Source organism: Mytilus trossulus, chromosome 10 (genome assembly GCF_036588685.1).
Source record: "Mytilus trossulus isolate FHL-02 chromosome 10, PNRI_Mtr1.1.1.hap1, whole genome shotgun sequence".
In the NCBI taxonomy this organism is placed as follows: domain Eukaryota; kingdom Metazoa; phylum Mollusca; class Bivalvia; order Mytilida; family Mytilidae; genus Mytilus; species Mytilus trossulus.
The window spans coordinates 47535092-47556710 of record NC_086382.1 but is presented as its reverse complement, the minus strand read 5'-3'; the positions used below and the strand labels follow the sequence as shown (position 1 = coordinate 47556710).

Sequence of the window (21619 nt, the reverse complement as noted above, 5' to 3'; positions counted from 1 at the left end):
TGTTTCATAGAATAGAGAGAAAATGCTAAAATACAAAAATATAGAAAAATGGCATTTTATAGCATTAAGAAAAGAGAATATTAAAGGTGGTGTGTTATAATATACAAATAGATTGATTTTGGGTTGCTTGGTTATCGTCTTGTGGCAAATAATGGTAATGTTCAGGACGGAAAAACGACACTAAATATAAAGATGAGGTCCTAGATTATAGGCCGTTCGGGATACTGTGTTACATGTCGGAGAAACTGTAACTCGCCACAAAATTAGGCTATATTGTATGGCTTTATGTACAACGGTCCACCTGTACGGATCTATGAGCTCTCTAAAAAAAATAGCGCACATCGGAGCGTGGTATCCCCTATGTACACAAACAGGACTGGCTCATGCATTTTCATCCTGATAAGTGCAACATTCTCAGTGTAACTCAAAAACGCAAACCTTTAGACTTCACTTATAAATTACACAATCACTCTCTAGAAAAAGTTGACTCTACAAAATATTTAGGCCTAACTCTTCAATCAAATTTAAAATGGGACAAACATAGATAACATGACATCAAAAGCAAGTCAGTCCCTTGGATTTATTCGTAGAAACCTAAAAATAGCCTCTCCAAAAGTTAAAGCACATGCATATAAAGCTCTTGTCCGACAAAATTAGAGTACTGCTCAACAATCTGGGATCCACATCAAAAACAGCAAATTACACAAATCGAAAAAGTTCAGAGAAGAGCAGCACGCTTCTCATGCAATAGCTTCCATAACACCAGCTCAGTTACTGAAATGATGACAGACCTAAATTGGTACCCACTCGAAATTAGGCGCTTACGTTACAGACTTGTTTTCTTCTACAAAATTATTCATGAAATTGTTGCAGTCCCTACACATAACCTTTTGATCCCACTAGACAATAGAACCAGACATAGCAATCCGCACTCATTTAGGCAAATACAAACATCTAAAGACAGTTATAAATATTCTTTTTATCCACGAACAATTAGAAATTGGAACTATCTGCCACAACAAATAGTATCATGCAGTACAGTAGAGGGATTTAAGAGTATGATCACAGAATCTGCTCTCATCCCCATATTCTATCCCTAACTATTCTGTTATCAAATGTATATAGTTTTATCAAAATTTATTTTTTTGAATGTACATACGTTATTTTGTTTTTTTCTTGATTTTGTTATTTTTGATTTTTTCCTGCTAAAATGTAAATTATAAATTTTATAGTCGACGCCCGGCGAATAATCTTCAATAATTGAAGGATCGCTAGAAACCTAAAGAAGAAGAAGAAGAAGACAGTGGCTGATCCAGACCTTGTTATAAGGAAGGCACTCTACAGTCATGCTAGATTGTTTCCCAATATAATCAACCAAATGTTTCCCACGAAAAAAATTCCTGTCTTAATTCTTAATTTTTTTTTTTACATGTGTCACAAAATTCAGGAAAAAAGACCACCCCCGCTAATTACATTTTTTGGTCGTTCTTTTAAAATTGCCCATCTGCAAGTTGGGCAAAATAGGGTCAACTACAAAATGTCAGTTTTAATAATCACATAACTTTTATACATGTAACGTTACACTGTTTACTGTTTGTAATAATTGTTTTTAAATATAATGGGGATAACGGAAGTGCTATTTATAGATATGTTCTATATTTAATTATTTGTTACGCCCCCTATAAATATCTGAACAGTCCGGTTAATCACCCCAGACGCTATATTTAAATATGCGTCTGGGTTATCGAGACTAACTGTTGACTGGCTAGTGATTACAGTAGAAACAACTTGGACCACTCGGTCACTAAGGCTTCTGTTTAAAAGGAAGAGTAATGCAAGGTATATTTAGATATTGATATTTACCGAGTCTGCAACGTATGGTGCTATCATACCACCCACACGTGCACAACAAGAGCTTGCACCCATCCCTGTATTGCGTACAACTGTTGGATACAGCTCCGCAGAGAACACATATATTATTGCAAATGCTGCTGCAGAACCAAGCTTTCCTATCATGGCCAACGTTGTCGTCAACCATTGTAACTCTGGAATAAGTTTTTATTCATGATTCGGTATACAAAATTCATTATTGAACAATAAGTTAAAGCCGATTGCATTGAGTGTGTAGGTAAAGCTAATATCTTTGGTTAGCTTGCTTGCTAGCTAAACATTGAAGTCATTATTAGGTAAGGTATACTACCCTCCTCCCGAAGTAGTCTAGTCCTACAGACACATAGATTGGTTATCTGTCAGACTAATCTACTCTTAAAAAAAAAAAGAAGTTTATTCCAAAAAATCTTTGTGGATACAATGGTATAACTGAAAACAATAACAACAAAATAACCCTCTGTCACAGCGATGATGAAACGTTGAAAAGGTTTTCATAGAAACATTTAAACATGTACCGAATTGTCTATAAAAATGCTTAATAGCAAAGCAATTATTATAATTTAACGAAATAATGTTCCCTTTTCTCTTTAAAGTAGAATGTTTAAAACACTGTTCACTGGGGTAAAGCTGATGACCGTAACTGCATTCACGGTCATCCCAAGATGTCGGACGAAAAATCAGGTCAGTATTTTTATTGTCTGTTAAGGTGTTTCTACATCATTTTCTTTACAAATAATACATTGGTATGATGTAGATTTATAAAAGATTCACACGGAAGTCACAAATCTCTATCGAGGAACGTGTATAGAACGGGAAATTGGATTTGAAAAATTCGCTAAGATGACCGTAAATCATCTTTAAAATATTTTCAAGATGACCGTAACATATAATAAGGATGACCGTGATTGTTAAAATGATGACCGTAATTTCGAAAGGATGACCGTAATTTATAAAGGATGACCGTACCTTTCATAGTATAACCGTCATTTCTAAGAAATATCCGTATTTGTGTTACCTTTTTTGTATCAAATGATTAATCGTGTTGGTGTAAGACGTATTTCTAAGACAACATTAGTTTCAACAATATTTATTCAGATAATTCATCATGATACGATATTATACAAAGGAAGTAATATTCAGGATTCGGAAACAAGCAATTTGCTGTTACAAATCTGTCTCCTTTACAAAAATAATACACTTATTGAACAATTATATAAATATAAATACTGGCATGCTTTGTAATAAATATATGAATATGAAAAAGGTGAAAGAAGAAGAAGAAGAAGAAAATTAATGAGAAAAAAATAAAAAAATAAACATGAATTGTTGTAATGTATACAGTGTGAAATGCTTTGGTTTCTATTGAGTGATGAAGCATTAACATCAAGTTTTAAAACGTTTACTTTTAATAATATATTTCTGCACCAAACTAAATAAAAGACTATTTTGCTCATCTGAGAGTACCGTTGATCCAAAAAGCAAGCAAAGTTTGTGTGTGAACTTGGACAGGAAGAACTGAAACAGAATACAATAGTTCTTGTCTTAAATTAGTATATAAAGGACAAGATAACAGGAAGTGAGAATTTGTTTCAGACTACATCGCCACAACGACAATTTGGAGAGTCTACTAAGTTACGAAGGAAAAGGTGATGTCCTATATAATAATACGCTATGATCTTACTATTTTGGGTACTAATTTGTTTTTTAAATAATGATAAAGATTCACATTTTCTTATGTTTAAGTTAAGAGTGTTCCATAGTTTTGTTGTTGAAGGGATGAAATATTCAGAATATAAACGGGACCGTGTGTTTACTTGTGAAATATTATTTCTCTGTTTTGTATTATGATCATGTCTACTGCCTACTGAATCAGGCAATAAGTCTCTTTGATACTCTGGAGTTTTATTATTCAAAATTTTGTGATATGAGTTATTCTGTGATTGCGTTGTCTTTCAGATAATTTTTCCCATCGAGTTTTTGAACATACAAATTGTTTATATTTGTAAGTTTAGTACCCCCCCCCCCCCGTGACATACGCGCTGCGTCAAGCTGAATACTTTCAAGTTTAGCAATCAAATTCTGATTTTGAGAGTCCCAAACGACATCGGCGTAATCAAGAATGAGGCGAGCAAACGATATGTAAATTTTTTCAAGTCAAAATCTCTCAAGAACATTTTTCATTTTTCCCATTATATTTATTCTTTTGTAAGATTTAAAAACTATATATTCAATATGGTCGTTCCAGGATCCGTTGTTAGAAAAAAAGACACCTAGATGTTTGTGTTTTTATTTACTGTTTGTAGCTCTTGGGTGTTCATATTTAATGGAGGATGAAAGGGTCTATTTCAATTTTTTGAAATTATCATACTTTCAGTTTTTTGGGCATTAAAATTAATAAGCCATTTTTTTTTACCAATTATAAATCTTATCTATATCGTCATTTAAAATTTTAGCTGTTTCTGTTGGATTGTCAACCATAATATATAATGAAGTGTCATCTGCGAAAAGCTTAATTTGAACTTGAATGTCTTCTACGATATCGTTTATAAATACAATGTATCAAAAAATGGAGAGGGCCTAGAATGGACCCTTGTGGGACGCCTGCATTGTCATGTAACCATTCGGAACTTGAACCCGTTAATAACTACCCGCTGGACTCTATTTGTAAGATAATTTTCAAACAATCTTAGTAGAGAACCCGGTATGCCCGCTTGTTGAAGTTTAAATAGCAGTCCCTTATGCCAGACTCGATCAAACGCTTTACTTATATCACATATTACTACCCTGATTTCTTTACCGCTATCTAAAGCCTTTTCGAAATCATTCAAAATGTTAATTAATTGATTAACAGTTTTCTGCTGAATCCCCCCGTGTAAAGCCCGACTGATTTTTCGTTAAAATATTATTGCGCATAAAGTGATTGTAAACATGTTTATATACACATCGTTCCATACACATTGATAATTACTATTCGGTTTACTGTTTTTATAAACTGGGATAACACTTGTTATTTTCCATTGATCTGGAAAATTAGACGTACTTAACGATAAGTTAAACAGTTTACATAGGGGATACTTTAAAACAGAAGATGCTTCTTTTAACAATTTGGGACTTATGAGGTCTGGGTCGGAAGCTTTGGTGGGATTAACAATTTTCAATATATCTTCAACTTCAGTAACAGTAAGTTCTATATAACTAATATCATCACTAATGTTATGAAGTTCCTCAGGTAACACTGCACTTGAATCATCAATATTTGACTGGGAAGAAAAAAATCGATTAAATTCATTTGCCTTTTCGATTTCATCAACTATTAAGTTGCTATTAACCATTAATGGGGGTACACTTGCGTCGTTTGTTTTTAATCTGGATATTTGTTTAACCGTTTCCCCCCAGTAAGTAGTGGACGGGTTACTGTTCATGATTTTTTAAAGTAAATTGTTGTTATAATCATCCTTCGATTTTCTTATTAAACTAGTAACTTCTTTTCGTATTTTCTTAAATGTTGACCTCTCCGATGGGTTATTATATTTTTCAGCCTTTCTGTGGATTCTATTTTTTTTCTTTATCTTTTTTTTAACATCATTTGTTAGCCATGGAGGTTCATTTTAGCGAACAGTTATTATTTTATTTGGAATACATTTTTCAGCAGCTTCTATGATAGTTTTTGTTATTTCGGTTGTAAATTGTTCAACGTTATTTAAGTTAATTACGGAATCCCAATTTTTTTCAGATAAAATGTTACGATAACTGTCATAGTCTCCTCGATCATATAGCCAAATTTTACCCTTAAAAGTTTTTTGACGACATTTTGGAAAAGTTCAAAAGACTAATTATATGACAGTGAAAACGTATTTGGTCTAATAAAGGTGGCCCGACTCCACAGTAATTTATTATGTGAGCATCATTTGTTATAAAAAGGTCTAACAATGATGACGACGATTTAGTAAAATGAGTAGGTTCATCTATCATTTGAGTAAGACTAAAATGGCTTAAGGTTTATGTACCCTTCTGTAGCCATTTTTGTACGATATTTTCAAACCTCAATTATATCAGAACTACAGATATAATGAATAATAGAGATAGGCCATTTAGTACATATTCCAAGGGGAAACTTGATGCAAAGCATTATTTAAGACAGACAGCTAGATACCATAAACATACTACGTAAACACAAGCCAGAGTCTGAGCTTGATTTGCTATATGATATAAAAACTAAACTGACGAAAAAAGGTCATTTATTCAAAATCATAAAATGCAAAAAATACATTTTGCAAATAAAACATTTGACATAAAAGTTCATATTTAATATGAAATAATAATACATAATTACTACGAAATAACATCAACTAATATCATGTCAATTGAATAAATGACAAAGAATAGCAAAGGTGGGGAGAAAAACCTGCCCCATAAATAAACATATATACATATCTACTCAAAAGATAATATAAAGGGCGGTATGTGGGTGGGAATTTTGAACAAATTGTTTGATAAAAATCACAAGTTAACACATCAAATGCTGATGATAAAAGGAAGTGACCACAATGCACTTACACGTGAACTCGTGCTGACCCGCAATGCCATTGACCAATAAGAAAGATGATATCCGGTCATGCATTGTTCATAAAAGAAATTTCTCTGCACGTGAAAACAAGTTATCTAATTTCAACAATTTATCGTTTAATTAAGTAGGACACTCTGACCCTTTGACCAGACTAGAGACATTATACATTTACAGTAATAATAGATCACTCTTTTATTTAAGTCGGTTAGTAATAACCAATTAAACAGAATTATCTTCTCTGCTGTCTTAAATTATTTTATTCCGCTTAATTTTCAATTAGCAAATAAAACTGGTTTTAAGACAGACAGCTAGATACCATAAACATACTACGTAAACACAAGCCAGAGTCTGAGCTTGATTTGCTATATGATATAAAAACTAAACTGACGAAAAAAGGTCATTTATTCAAAATCATAAAATGCAAAAAATACATTTTGCAAATAAAACATTTGACATAAAAGTTCATATTTAATATGAAATAATAATACATAATTACTACGAAATAACATCAACTAATATCATGTCAATTGAATAAATGACAAAGAATAGCAAAGGTGGGGAGAAAAACCTGCCACAAATCCACCCTTTGGCTGAAAGAGTGGATGAGAAATCCACTCTAAGGCTAAAAGGGTGGATCCCCCACCCGAGGACTCTGGCGAAGTGAATACAATTATATATGACTCGAAAAAAAAATACATTCACATACATGTACACCAAACACATATCACTTTATTATGTAAAATGTTTCCACATTTAGCAGAAATATTAAAAGTTCCTATTTTCATATACCAAACATTACTTTAAAATTATTTTTACTGGTAAAAATGATTGAAGGTGTAAATCTTATTCCGACCAGAATCACAGCAATTAAATTACAATAGAATCGCAGTTACAATGTAAGTATGATTCAGAATTCATATTTCTTCTTACATCCAGACATTTAAATATAGAATCCTTTATATATTTTAGTACAGACAATTAGTACTTTGATTAACCGAAACTATATTTTTAATTTTAAAAATTCAAACAAAACTAAAGTATATTTTTACAAAGCCCTGGATCCTTCCTAAATACGAAGTTTTATATCTGACTATTTCTGTAAGGGACCATGAGCAAAGGATTCCCAAACTACACTTGACATTTTTCAATTGAAAATGTATAAATATAAAAAAAAAAAAAAAAAAAAAAAAATATGTGTTATGATGCCAATGAGGCAGTTCACCACAAGAGACCAAAATGACACGTAAATTAACGACTATAGGTCATCGCACGGCCTTTAACAATGAGCAAAGCCTTTATTGCATAGTCAGCTAGTAAAGACCCCAAAATGACCATGTAAAACAATCCAAACAAGAAAACTAACGGCCGTATTTACATAAAAAAAAAAAAATTTCGAAAAATAAATGAACAAAAAACTTAAATGTAACACATAAGCAAACGACAACCACTGAACTACAGGCTCCTAACTTGGGAAAGGCACATAAATACATAATATGTCGGGGTGAATTCCAGAGGGTAAACATTTTCAAATTAAAATTAGTAAATAAGTATTTACTGTAAACCTTTTTTATCTCTCAGTTATATTTGTTGTGATCCGAATTGATATGAGACTATAGAAATAATTTTCGTAACTCATGATACGGTAAAAAGAAAAGTTTTAGTCACAGTTTTTAATATACAGCTTTTTAGAAATTTAGTGACTGGTGAACATCACCATTCAATATTAATAGTAATAATTTATATCGATAACACCACTATACAAAAGGAGGAATACACCAAACCTACTTCAACCTAACATAAAATAAATTCCTTCCTTCCTGGCATGCGACAGAACTTATTTTAACAAACTGTTATTCCAATGCAATACATTTAAAAGGTTTATATTGTATAGTAGTAAATAAAGTTGTAAAATGAATAATATAATATTCCAGCTTTAATTGATGTTTCATATAATTTTTTGTACCTTAATTGCGATAAAAGTTAAAAGATGTAAGTTTTAACCGAGTAAATATTTATAGCTTTTGACACATACTATAAACATTGAACCAAAAGAAAAAAAACCAATTTAGTTAATAACCAGTTTAGTTAAATATAAAAACTTTGGTTTGTGATGCATTTATCTCTAAAGACCATAGCATTTAGACAACATTGGAATAAACCATTAAGTCGTTTTATATATATAATTTAAATAATTAGTATGAATAAGCACGGCAACATTTAAAACCAAAACATGAATTACGAATTATTCATGTATACATACAGGGAGTTAAACCGAGCCTACCGAATGATCCCATTGACATTCGAACAATGTGTAAAGAAAGCATGAGAAGGGCGGCAATAAAGACATACATTGTATGAAATAAAGATCACAAACGTTTTAGCAGGCTATACTGACCCAAAACAGGATACATTGAAATCATGTGAAATAAAGATAAAAAACGTTTTGGCAGGTAATGCTGACCCAAAACAAGACAGTTGTAATTATATGAAATAAAATTCATAAAACGTTTTGGCAGGCAATGCTGACCCAAAACAAGACAGTTGTAATTATATGAAATAAAAATCATAAAACGTTTTGGCAGGCAATGCTGGCCCAAAACAAGACAGTTGTAATTATATGAAATAAAAATCATAAACCGTTTTGGCAGGCAATGCTGGCCCAAAACAAGACAGTTGTAATTATATGAAATGAAAATCATAAAACGTTTTGACAGGCAATTCTGGCCCAAAACAAGACAGTTGTAATTATAAGAAATAAAAATCATAAAACGTTTTGGCAGGCAATTCTGGCCCAAAACAAGACAGATGTAATTATAAGAAATAAAGATCATAAAACGTTTTGGCAGGCAATGCTGGGCAAAAACAAAACAGTTGTAATTATAAGAAATAAAAATCATAAAATGTTTTGGCAAGCAATGCTGACCCAAAACAAGACAGTTGTAGTTATATAAAATAAAAATAATAAACGTTTTGGCAGGCAATGCTGGCCCAAAACAAGGCAGATGTAATTATAAGAAATAAAGATCATAAAACGTTTTGGCAGGCAATGCTGGCCCAAAACAAGACAGTTGTAATTATATGAAATAAAAATCATAAAATTTTTTGGCAAGCAATGCTGACCCAAAACAAGACAGTTGTAATTATATGAAATAAAGATAATAAACGTTTTGGCAGGCAATGCTGACCCAAAACAAGACAGTTGCGATGGTTTGAAATAAAGGTCACAATGTTTTGTCAGGTAATACTGACCCGCAACAGCTGAAGTGTAAAGTTCTGATACTAAATTTATTCTTTTTAGCCGTCAAATTCTATAAACGTATTTGACTTCAATCCTTGAATCACGGATACTATTAGGACCATTCCATCCATGAACTGCGGCAGAAGTCTTTGTTTGTTTTATTTTCCTTCCTCTAAAACTAAATGTTGAATTTAAGTAACGAGAGTCCTGGACAATTAACGACATAGTCAACTTTGAAGAGATGATGGAATAACATTAGGTGCTTTAAGCTTTCATCGTAATTAGGGTCCAGTTGTGTATCAAAATGCTGATCGAAGTCGTATTTTGTAAATTTGTATTTATAAAACAGTCAATTAGGCTTTGGTTAGTCAATGTTGATACGACTCGCACTCTGGATCAAAATTCTAATCACGAAATTAGGTATGTGTCCTTAATGTCAGTGAAACAGCAACCCATCAATATTCGTATGTTCGTATTATCGGACTTATGGCATACCGCTGGCAAAAGAAAGTATATGGAAGTTGTTGATATCACGCTTTATTGCACACGTCCTTAAATGGGGAAAGTTCTTTCGTAGATGAATGTCATTCTTAGCTCTCTTCGTCCATAGTCAAGGCATGAAATAAACAAACAAAAAAAGAATATAAAATAATGGATAAAAATTAAATTCTTGGTCTTATTCAAGGACCACAAACATAACGCATGTTAAGAAATAATAAGCGATAATTAAATTATCAAAGTTTCTCTTCTTTAATATTTTAATAATCAACCATTAAACAGAAAAGATGTTTTTTTTTTATCATGTATTAAATGAAGAGTATGAACTTTAAAATATCATCAGTTTATATCTATATATGTCTTGTCCAATGTTATTTTTATTAACAAATCTAGTATATAGAAAAAAGCAAACGACCTTACAGTGCATAAGTATCGGCATAAAAATTATCAATTACGTTCATCGCAACCCAAACTATATCAATAAAATGAATTATGCTAGTAAGGATAAATAAAATAATACAATAAAAACATGTATTACAAACTGACAAACATGTATCAAAATACTGGCAATTTTGTATGAAGTTAAAGAATTGATTACAAAATTAATTTATTCCAAACCAATCACCATGACGAAAAAATAATTAAATGTAGTTTAGCATGAGTTTCATGGCGAAGCATAAAACAATACAGAGATCATAGACCAAGCTACTACGACCTCTGCAAAAATATAACATGCGTTTCATGACGAAGCATAAAACAAAACCCACTACATATTAACTTTACAAAAGCAAATACACAGAGGTCATAGACCAAGCTACTACGACATCTGAAAAAGTAGCATGAGTTTCATGACGAAGCATAAAACAATACAGAGATCATAGACCAAGCTACTACGACCTCTGTAAAACCGAAGCAGCATGAGTTTCATGACGAAGCATAAAACAATACCCACTACATACTACAATATTTGCAAAAGTAAATACACAGAGGTCATAGACCAAGCTACCACAACCTCTGAGAAAAATAATACACAGAGGACATAAGTACAAGCAACCATGCCCTCTGCGAAAATTTTAATATCGTCCACATTACCCAAAACAGGCAAAGACAGGTAAATTGGTTCGTAATAAATAAGCATTGGGTTGCGGTAAACATATAGGTAAGAGACATATCCTTTTTATACCGATCACATAAAGCAAACAAGGTACACTTGCATAAATTAAAATACTAACAATTATAGCGATTAGGCTAACTTGCAAAATTATGATAAGCTCAAACCAAACTGCTGTGACGAGATTTACGAAAGTAGCACGAGTTTGTATGGTATTATTATCGTTATGCAATAACCCAATTTTTAATTGTAGTAAAATTTAAACGAATCATGTATCTTACAAATACATAAGGCGGATATACGTTCTGCAAACATTATGATGCTGTAAAGGATGCAGTAACTTGTAAAATTACAATCAGGTTAATCATCAGATAAATGATAAACAATTACATTTTGATCGCAAACGCATAGTGTCGGCACCCACATGAAAATCAAATTGACCCAATATCTCTTTGACAAAGAAATGAATTTGACCAACTGCTCATGTTTGGCATAAATCTAAATAGTGAGTTTTATCCGAATGAAAGGATGGTTAAAAAAATTAACTGTACGTTTGTTCAAAATGTAAGCATAGAATAGCTTAAAAATAAAAGTATAGTTCGATTTTACCTGAAATAGCTAAAATGAAATCACTCCAGTCCAAAATTATCCATAAAATAAAAAACAAAATCACATATAATTTTGAACAAATTGTTTGATAAAAATCACAAGTTAACACATCAAATGCTGATGATAAAAGGAAGTGACCACAATGCACTTACACGTGAACTCGTGCTGACCCGCAATGCCATTGACCAATAAGAAAGATGATATCCGGTCATGCATTGTTCATAAAAGAAATTTCTCTGCACGTGAAAACAAGTTATCTAATTTCAACAATTTATCGTTTAATTAAGTAGGACACTCTGACCCTTTGACCAGACTAGAGACATTATACATTTACAGTAATAATAGATCACTCTTTTATTTAAGTCGGTTAGTAATAACCAATTAAACAGAATTATCTTCTCTGCTGTCTTAAATTATTTTATTCCGCTTAATTTTCAATTAGCAAATAAAACTGGTTTTTTCACTGTTTCATTGCATTTGATAGAAAAAGAGGACTTTGTGGCAAATAAATCAAGATGTTTATAGAAAATCCACAGCCTTTATCCTTGGATGTCTCTATTATTCATTATATCTGTAGTTTTGATACAATTGAAGTTTGAAAAGTTTGTACAAAAATGGCTACAGAAGGGTACATCAACCTTAACAAAGGTGTAATTTTGAAGACAACATTATCCTAAAGGTAGACAAAAATAAGACGTGCTTCAAATACATGGTTCGTCATATGTAGCATCCAACTACAAACCAAAAAGTTAAAACGAACTAACCGAGCCCCTATTGCGACAAACTCAACAAAAAACAATGCATACAAATATGGATATTTCTTTCAATTGACGGTCATCCTTTTAAATTTAGTCATTCTTTATAAATTACGTTCATCCTTAACAATTTACGGTCATCTTTTAACCAATTACGGTCAGCCTTGTTATGAATCGCTAATCCTGTTACGGTCATCTCGATTACGATTTACGGTCATCCTCGCGAATTTTTCAAATCCAAATTCCCGTTTTATACACATTCCTCGGTAGAGATTTGTGACTTCCGCGTGAATCTTTTATATATTTACATCGTATCAAAGTATGCTTTGTAAAGAAAATGATGTAGAAACACCTGAACAGACAATAAAAAAACTGACCTAATTTTTTGTCCGACATCTTGGGATGACCGTGAATGCAGTTACGGTCATCAGCTTTACCCCAGTGACTGTTAATTGTTAGGTATTTTTTCTAGAATCGTCTGCGTTCTTTATTGTTTGGTAGTAAAATCTTGTTTGAACAGGTGGAAACCTTTCAAGCTAGCCTGCGATAATTGAGGTTCATTTGTTGATCTTTCGTATTGTTGTGTTAATATATTTCTTCGCTGTTTTAATTAAAAATATCATGTACATTTTCGTTTCCAACTCCTTCAGTGTTTGATTTGTACAAATCACCATCAATGTACAATTTGTCTCTCACCATACGTACTTTGCTTTTGTCTTTTCTTGCCTGTTTTGCAACTGTGTATAAAGGTTTTCGTTGTTGTTCGAATTCTTTTGAAAATTGTTCTTTAACTCCCAAATGTGTCTCTTTTAATTTTGTATCCGTTTTAAAAGGAGGGTAGTTAACCTAATATAATAATGACTTCATGGTTCTGCTAGCAAAAAAAATAACCAAAGATATCCCCTTTACCTACTAACACATACTCATTGCAATCGGCTATAAGTTTTTTTATAAGGTTTATAGTTTAAGGTCATTACATGTACATTAAAATTTTGTAATTTGGGAAATCGTGTGTTCTCATGCTTTATCCAAACTTGAGTAAAATTCCTTAAGACCTCCTCCCCATATAAAAGTGTTGAAATCTTTGATTTAACTGTTTAGATGTACGTTGTCATAATATAAGGGTTTAAATTCTAGATAAAACTAAATCAGGCTATAAACACCTTGGATATATTGAATACAGATCGATTTATCTTTCATGTTAGTATATTGAACGAGAAATAAACGTGCATGCTGTACTTGTAGTATGTCATTTATCAACCGATTTTTTTTTACCGCCCTGATTTATATATTTTTGAATATCACTTTTACACACTTAAAATGAACTTCAAAGGTTCATTGAGAATAGTGTTGATCTACACTGGTAATAAAACAAGCTCTTACAAATGATTTAAATCAAACATGCAAGGAAACTATTGAGATATTTATGGCTATTAAATGTTTTTGTTACATAACCAAGTCAATATATCTAAGATATGCCTTTAGAGTTGAATTTATCACGCCAGTCAATACTATGGGCTCATTTGCCTCTTTGGGAAAAGAATGTATAGATGAATGATTAATCAAAATAGTATATCTTTTGGACTGGACAATACAGCAACAACAAAAATCACAATTATAACTTGCCTTCTCCACCATATACAATGGTGAAAATTGTTGCTAAGCAGCATCCACCTCCAATCACCATAGCTAATAGATGACAAATTTTTCGCCCTATTCGGTCTAGAAATAATATTGATAATGTGTATGCTGGAAACTCCACTAAACCAGATATGAAGAAATTCATATAGAAGTCTCCTCCTAAATTACCCGTGTTAAGAGACAAGCCGTAATACGTCATACTAACAACCATCCTAAAAGTATAAAAGTATAAAACCTCATTTTAATATATAAAAAAGTACAAGATTTGTTTACAGCTGAAGTCACCAACCTTCAACGATGGCAACTTGTCGTATAGTAGGTCTTGGAAGGACCTATTAGAAAAAATATTAGAAAAAATAATAAGCAAAATAAACGGACTGATTTAAGAGAATAACATGAATCAATTATATGGAAGACAGTAACTAACAACAACCACAGGATTGCAGTCATTTCGGGGCCTTTTATATCTTAACTATGCGCTATGGGTTTTGCTCATTGTTGAAGGGAATACAGTGACCTACAGTTGATAATGTCTGTGTTATTTGGTCTCTGTTTGAGAGTTGTGTCCTTGACAATCATCCCACAGATTCTTGTTTTTATATGTAATGCTCTTTACAGTACACGATCAAACCTAAAGTATGAGTCTTTATTTAGAGATCATGTAATGTAACATTACCAGTTAAAGAATATAACAAGTGTTCGAACAAGAAGTACTCGACTGGTAAACAAATGCAGCAGGTGTCCAGTCGGCGGTTCTTCTTCGTCTTCCTCCATGAACAGTTTATCAGGTAAGGTCACTTTGTTGACCTTCGCTGCCTTTCGAAGTATAACTTCTGCTTCCTCTTTTCGACCTTGATTGATCAACCATCTCGGTGATTCTGGTATGACCCTAAGCATAAAAAAGATTGCATAAAAAATATATATGCAAGCTACATTTTTGGTAATTATCTAACCAATTTCATTTTTAATTAAAAATAAGTCAAGTAAAACTAACTTTCATAAATTGCGGTATTTTCTAACTAGCTATTAATTTTGCAATTCATTACACATCTTCCTACAAGATTATCAAGTCAATGTGTTCACTCACATTTCGAGTGCGTTCTCATTTCGTATTATTGATTACTTTTCGGTTTTGACTATTCCTTTTGGGGTAATAAATTTTGATGAAAAATATCACCATAAACAAAATAACTGTAATCTATGTCATGCTTTCAGTGAACGGCAATTGAGGATAGAAGAATTCTTTTTTTTAAAATATCATATTGAAAATCTTTTTGACATTCATAATCTGTAAAATAACGGATCTTTATCAAACATGAAATATATTCAGAGAAAATTGGATAATTCAGCAGAAATCCCAATTTCAGAAAAGTTGAAAATATGCATTTTATCACAATTTTTTTTACAAAACTTACAAATTTGGTTGACATGCAATCTTTGCTAAAATGAAGCGTAAACCAAGTTCTATCAATGCATGATTCTATTCATAATCAGGCTCTGAGTTGGGTTGATTTAGCTGATTTTGGAAAGATTTTACCACGCTTAACAACTAAAAAATAGAGTGTTCGTTACATGGCAACCACTCATATTTTCACACGTAAACATTTTTTTTAACAGGATTCATTTATTGCTTCTACTAGGCCAATTAAAGAAAAATTCTGAAACTTTCATGTATCGCACTCTACCTGGTTCTTACAAAGAGCTGTACTTAATAACAGTTCGATGATTAAATCCTCTTACCACCACATAAGCAAAAACAGGACCATCGGTGCACCAAATGCTAGTTCTATATAAAACCAATCCCTCAACAGATATGCCACACCTGCCAAAAGAACTAATCCTAGTGCAAAGAAATATTCTATAACTATTCCCGCCAAATTTCTTTTAGTAGGACCAACAAGTTCCAATCCTGCAAAATAGACAATTAGAAAAAAAAACATTATTTCAAATATATATAGTTTGCTGTTTGGTGTGAGCCAAGGCTCCGTGTTAAAGACCGTACTTTGACCTATACTTATTTACTTTTACAAGATGGAGGTATGTTATTGCATTCATACTGCATCCCTGCATTTTCTTATGTCTATACTCTAATAGATTAAATAAGCAATGTAAAGATATGTCATAAGCTTGTTCCTTCTGCAAGGTGATATGATGCACAGTCTTTAACAATTGTGTCTGTACAATGAATATTTATAAGAAGGAACATATTTAAAAGTACGTATATGGACGGTAATTTTAATGTTGTTAACAAATTTGATTCATAACTGTGGCATTAATATTAATAGTAATCTGGAAAGGATATTTGACTGCTATTTACCAAGTTGGTATTTTTAATCGTTTGCTTAAGAAAGTAAAATCACATACCAATTACAAAAGCTGTCATGAAAATACCAGCCATAGAAAATCCTACAAAGAAACGTAATGTAACGAATACTGGATATGATGGTGAGAACGCCAAACCAACTGTTGCTGCTAAAGCCAAGAAGAATGAGAGAAACAATGTCTTCTTTCTTCCAATCCTGAAATAAGAACAGAATGGTTTCTCACGGCCATAGTGAAAAGCAATGCTACTTAAACAAATGCAAACTACAACTCTTGAGAAATGTTAGTTTAGTTTAAACATATTTATTTATAGTGGATTGGGAAACAAGTTTTGCGACTTATATTAATCCCTTTCAACTTTGTGGGTGCGAGTGCTGCCTTGTAGCGGCATTAGCCTACTCTTTTCCGAAATCTACAAGGGTATCTTTTTTAACGTGCAAGAGATATGACTCTCTCTTAACACGGGTCAGCCATTTATCGTCCCTTTCCGACGGACTATCATCGTTTCCTTAGACAATACTCGCAAATGGTGTCCAGGGAGAGCCGAAAATTGAGTTCCTGAAATTTTCATTCCAATGGGAATCGAACCAGGAGCCTTTGTGTTAGTAGTCCGATGCACTAACCACTACACCACCAGGGCATGAGAAATGTTGATACCCTAGGCTAAAATATCTCAAAATTAATGTTTGACAAGTTTCGATATAATGCTATAAAAGTTTCATAACTTTGCTATGCACTAAAATTCAACAGGTTTTTCTAATTCCAAAGAAGAAGATTTAAATTTAGCTTCCATGACAAAGACCCTTCCTGCGTCAAATGTTTTCGTGTAGTTTTGTTTATTTTTTCGTAATTAGTATTGTTTACTTGCTGACTCGTTAACGTGTACTATTTAGATGCATCTCACACTTACAGCCTGTGCGAAATAAAACGAGTAAATTGTTTAAATTATTTAAAAAATGTAACTTGAACATCTTTTTTTGTTTAAAGTTTCCTTCAAATAGCATATATCAAGTAAGATGAATATTCATGTAGTAATTTATAGTTCTGCGAATGACAAACGTGCATATAGAAGTTGAAACATTACATTCAACTGTCCGACAGAGGAGCAGTTCTATTACCTCACAAGTACAAATGTAGAATACATTCCGATTAATATACACTTATTCAATAGAAGGTCCTGTACAACATTTACTAGACGTATAACGCCACGTCAGTTAGTGTAGTATTGTATCACCGTATGCAAATATCATGTTTTAGGTTCCCAAATATGCATACCTTCAACTCTCCTGAAAGTATTTTGAATCAACCTAATTGCTGGAATGACAGCTTGACACATACAATTTACTCACTTGTCGGATAGCATGCCTGTAATAAATGCCCCCACAAGAACTCCACCAAAAAACAAAGTTTTCGCTTGGGTTGTTTTAGGAAAGTCATCACAAACTAAGTTCATCTAAAATATAATACCAATATTTTTTTTAAAAATATTTTAGATTTAAACAACAATTCTGCGTTAAATGAACTAACGCTTCTTGTATAACAAACGTTCAAATATATACACATTACCAAGTTCTACACTCTGAAGCGTAATGACAGTCATTCCATAGGGGACCTACATTTTGTAAGTGTCACACATTTTTATACAATCACTGATATAGTCGATTCAGTATTTAGTATTTTATCACTGGCATTATTCAAATTTCACGAATTTTATTTTTGAAATTCAGGCAAAGTAGTCTCTGATCAGTTTTACAGTTTTGTTGAGGTCCCATTGGTTTTCATAAAAAAAGAAGATGGAGTATAATTGCAAACGAGACAACTCTCCACAACTTTTAAATGTTGTTTTTTATTCTTTTGTTGTACTGTAATAATTGAAAGTCCTAATAGAGCGTAGTGATATTTTTTCTTCTAAGTATTTAGTCTACATAGAGCATAAGATGTTTATTTAGATATTTTACCTCTGAGGAAAATGTAGACGCGAAAATTGCATCATCATATACCCATTTGTTACATTTGACTTTGGTGAAGTTGAGTGGACGACTTTCATTATCAAATAAGACTGTTTTACTGTCAAAGGCTAAGTAGGAACACTCGTCATATTTCTTTTTTTCTTCTGTTGGCTTTGGTATATAATGGTTGACTAGAACCTGGTGGAAATCATTCTGTATAGCGTAGGTATCGTTCTCATATCCAGGGATCACGCACCTTATCACAGGATAAAAGGTTAAATTGTAGTTTCATAATATAATTATATATTACAATATGTAAATGTTGTAAAACTCCATAGTGGTTGGTTGAAATGTTGGTTTTTGTTGTTGTATTAAGCACAGTTTCGGAATAAAATTTCATACTACTGTACCTTATAAAGTTATGTTGCCAGCTAAATGTATACTTGTAGAACTTGTAGAAATGTAGATTGTTCTTATACGACTTACATGTACTTGCTTATTTGTTTAAAATTTATATTTTTTGCTAAACCCCTTCTGAAAAGATTTTAAAATCAAAATAGCAATATGTGCTGACAGAGATCAGGATCTGATTCCAGATAAATACTTAAATTAGAAGATTTGATATTAATGCAAGTCGGAAGTCTGTAATTCAGTGGTTGTCGTTTGTTGCTGTGTTACATATTTGTTTTTCGTTCATTATTTTATACATAAATTAGAACGTTAGTCTTCTCCTTTGAACTGTTTTACATTTTGTCATTTCGGGGCCTTTAATAAATTAATATGTGATATGAGCTTTGGTCATTGTTGAAGACCGTACATTGACCTTTATAGTTGTTTAAAATTCCTGTGTCATTTGGTCTCTAATGAAGAGTTGTCTCGATCATTGGCAATCATACCACATCTTCTCTTCGATATTTATAGATTATCGTTGATCATCTCAACGAGATTGATTTTCTCGCTTGAGCTGGTACAGCGAAAGTGAGAAAAGCAATCGAGTTGAGATGAACAACGATAATCTATTTATCGCTATTTTACCTATGACGACGTTGTCAATTTCATCATGTTCATGTCAATTTCGTTAGCAACGCCACGTGGCCTCCTTAGTTTCTAGTGATAATTATTCCATCTCAAGCGAGAGGAATGATATGAAAATTATCACAAAAAAAGATCAAACGAAAAATGCACAAAATAGCGATAATAAATAATATTATTAATAATTACCTCTAAAGAACAAATGAAGTAAAAGAGAAAAGGTAAGAAACGAAAGATTTTTGTACGACTTTAATTTCAACAATGAACACAATCGAATTTGGAACAAAAAACAAAACACAAATATAATACACAACAACAAACGACAACCACTGAATTAAAGGCTTCTAACTTGGCACATGGAAATACATTCTATGTTGGTGTTAAACATATTTTTTTGGACTGCTGTCGAATACTTTTTGCCATCATGCTGTTGTTTTTTTTCTTCGATTTACGAGTTTTTGTTATTCCTTTAGTAATTTCAGCATATTTTCTACTTTTTACATAACATCTTCCACTTGACATTAAGTAAACAATATCAATCAATCTGTATATCTGCCTCTACGATTAACATCATTCAAGTCTACCCATGTATTTGATTAAATTAAAACAAATATAAACATGCTTTTATCGCATATCTTAATACAACATCATAATAGATAAAGAAGTTTTTAAACAAACAAATTTTAAAATTTAAGATTACAGGTCATTGGTATATTACATTAAGTGTGATATTCTTAGATTTATGTTTTATGTATAATAGCTGTGTAATATGAAGCAGAGTAGTGCGTTTATTTTAACCATTAATCTTTCCGTTAAAATCTTTTTATCAGCACATATTTGTACCGTATTTTTTTATATATCGTGCTAAACTTTTTATAACCGTATACGGAATAGAAACGAAAAATGAAATGGCATACATATCCTTTTTTCTCTCTTTTTTTCCCCGTAGTTATCTACTTTAAATTCATTTTGCGTATTTCATGTTTTTGTAAATTAAAAAAAAAATTAAAAAAATGATTAACCGAGGGAAATGAGATAATCATTTAATGCTCAAATTGTCCGAATTTTAGTACATTAAGTGCAAATGATCCATGTCTGCAGCAGGTTATTTCAACATTTTTTAATCGTATAAAATAATCAAATTTCTTAACATAATTGTCGAATAAGTAAACCCAGGTATCAATTTGGTGACCTATAGACATAAACTAGTATAGCATTGGAAATGTATCAACAACAAAAACGAGAAGTTTTTTTACGCATTAAAACCCCAAATTACGAACAGGCATTGTGTATAATTGTCAAATTATAGAAGAACATTATGGGTAAAACTGTTTTCCATATGTTACTATTTATATATTATATATTTAAAAAAAGATACGAACCTGTGGTCTGGAATGCCAAGAAGAAAAACAGAAATCACCATAAAGACACCCGCACTGATTCCAGGAATACATAATAAAGTATAGAGAAATTTTTGGTACAATCCAAATTCTCCTATTTTTTCTAGTATCTCGTCGAAATGCATTTTGATGAAATGAGTGACAAAATCAACGTTACTATACAAGAAAATGAACGGAGGCACAATCCATGCAACCTAGGTATGAGGTTCATTTAAGATTTTTTTTTATCTTACTAGTTTTAATTCACTTATCTATATATTATTGACTTTTGTAAATATACATGTATCTGTTCCCTGACAAAATGTTGTTGGTATATGTAAATATCTTGCCCTAAATTCCAATTATTTCTTTCGGTTGTTTTGACATTTAAAAATTGCCCGTCGCAAAAAGGCAAAACCATAGTGAGCTAACTGCATTCTTTTGGAGTCAATAACATGCTATTAGATTGTGATCTTTAATGAACGTGTCACAACAAAGTGAATAGGATTAGGTAAGTAGTGCAGTATTTGAGAAATATACACTCGTCTTTTATCAACACAAAATTCTACTTGTAATACATGTTATATCGACCTCAATAACTAAATTGAACTATCAAAAATAGGTTTGT

General features: G+C 31.9%; 1 protein-coding gene across 1 annotated transcript in view; it reads right to left on the bottom strand.

Moving 5' to 3' along the window:
* Positions 1–21415, bottom strand: part of LOC134687499 (organic cation transporter protein-like) — a 30131-nt gene extending 8716 nt beyond the window's left edge. Inside the window, exons 1-8 of the mRNA XM_063547856.1 lie at positions 20995–21415; positions 18590–18836; positions 17981–18084; positions 16674–16828; positions 16050–16218; positions 14986–15198; positions 14295–14521; positions 1864–2045 (exon numbers count right to left, since the gene is read on the bottom strand). Of these exons, the coding sequence (XP_063403926.1) occupies positions 1864–2045; positions 14295–14521; positions 14986–15198; positions 16050–16218; positions 16674–16828; positions 17981–18084; positions 18590–18836; positions 20995–21137 (1440 nt within the window). The 5' untranslated portion in view covers positions 21138–21415. The remainder of the gene's footprint in view (positions 1–1863; positions 2046–14294; positions 14522–14985; positions 15199–16049; positions 16219–16673; positions 16829–17980; positions 18085–18589; positions 18837–20994) is intronic.
* Positions 21416–21619: the final 204 nt, after the last annotated feature.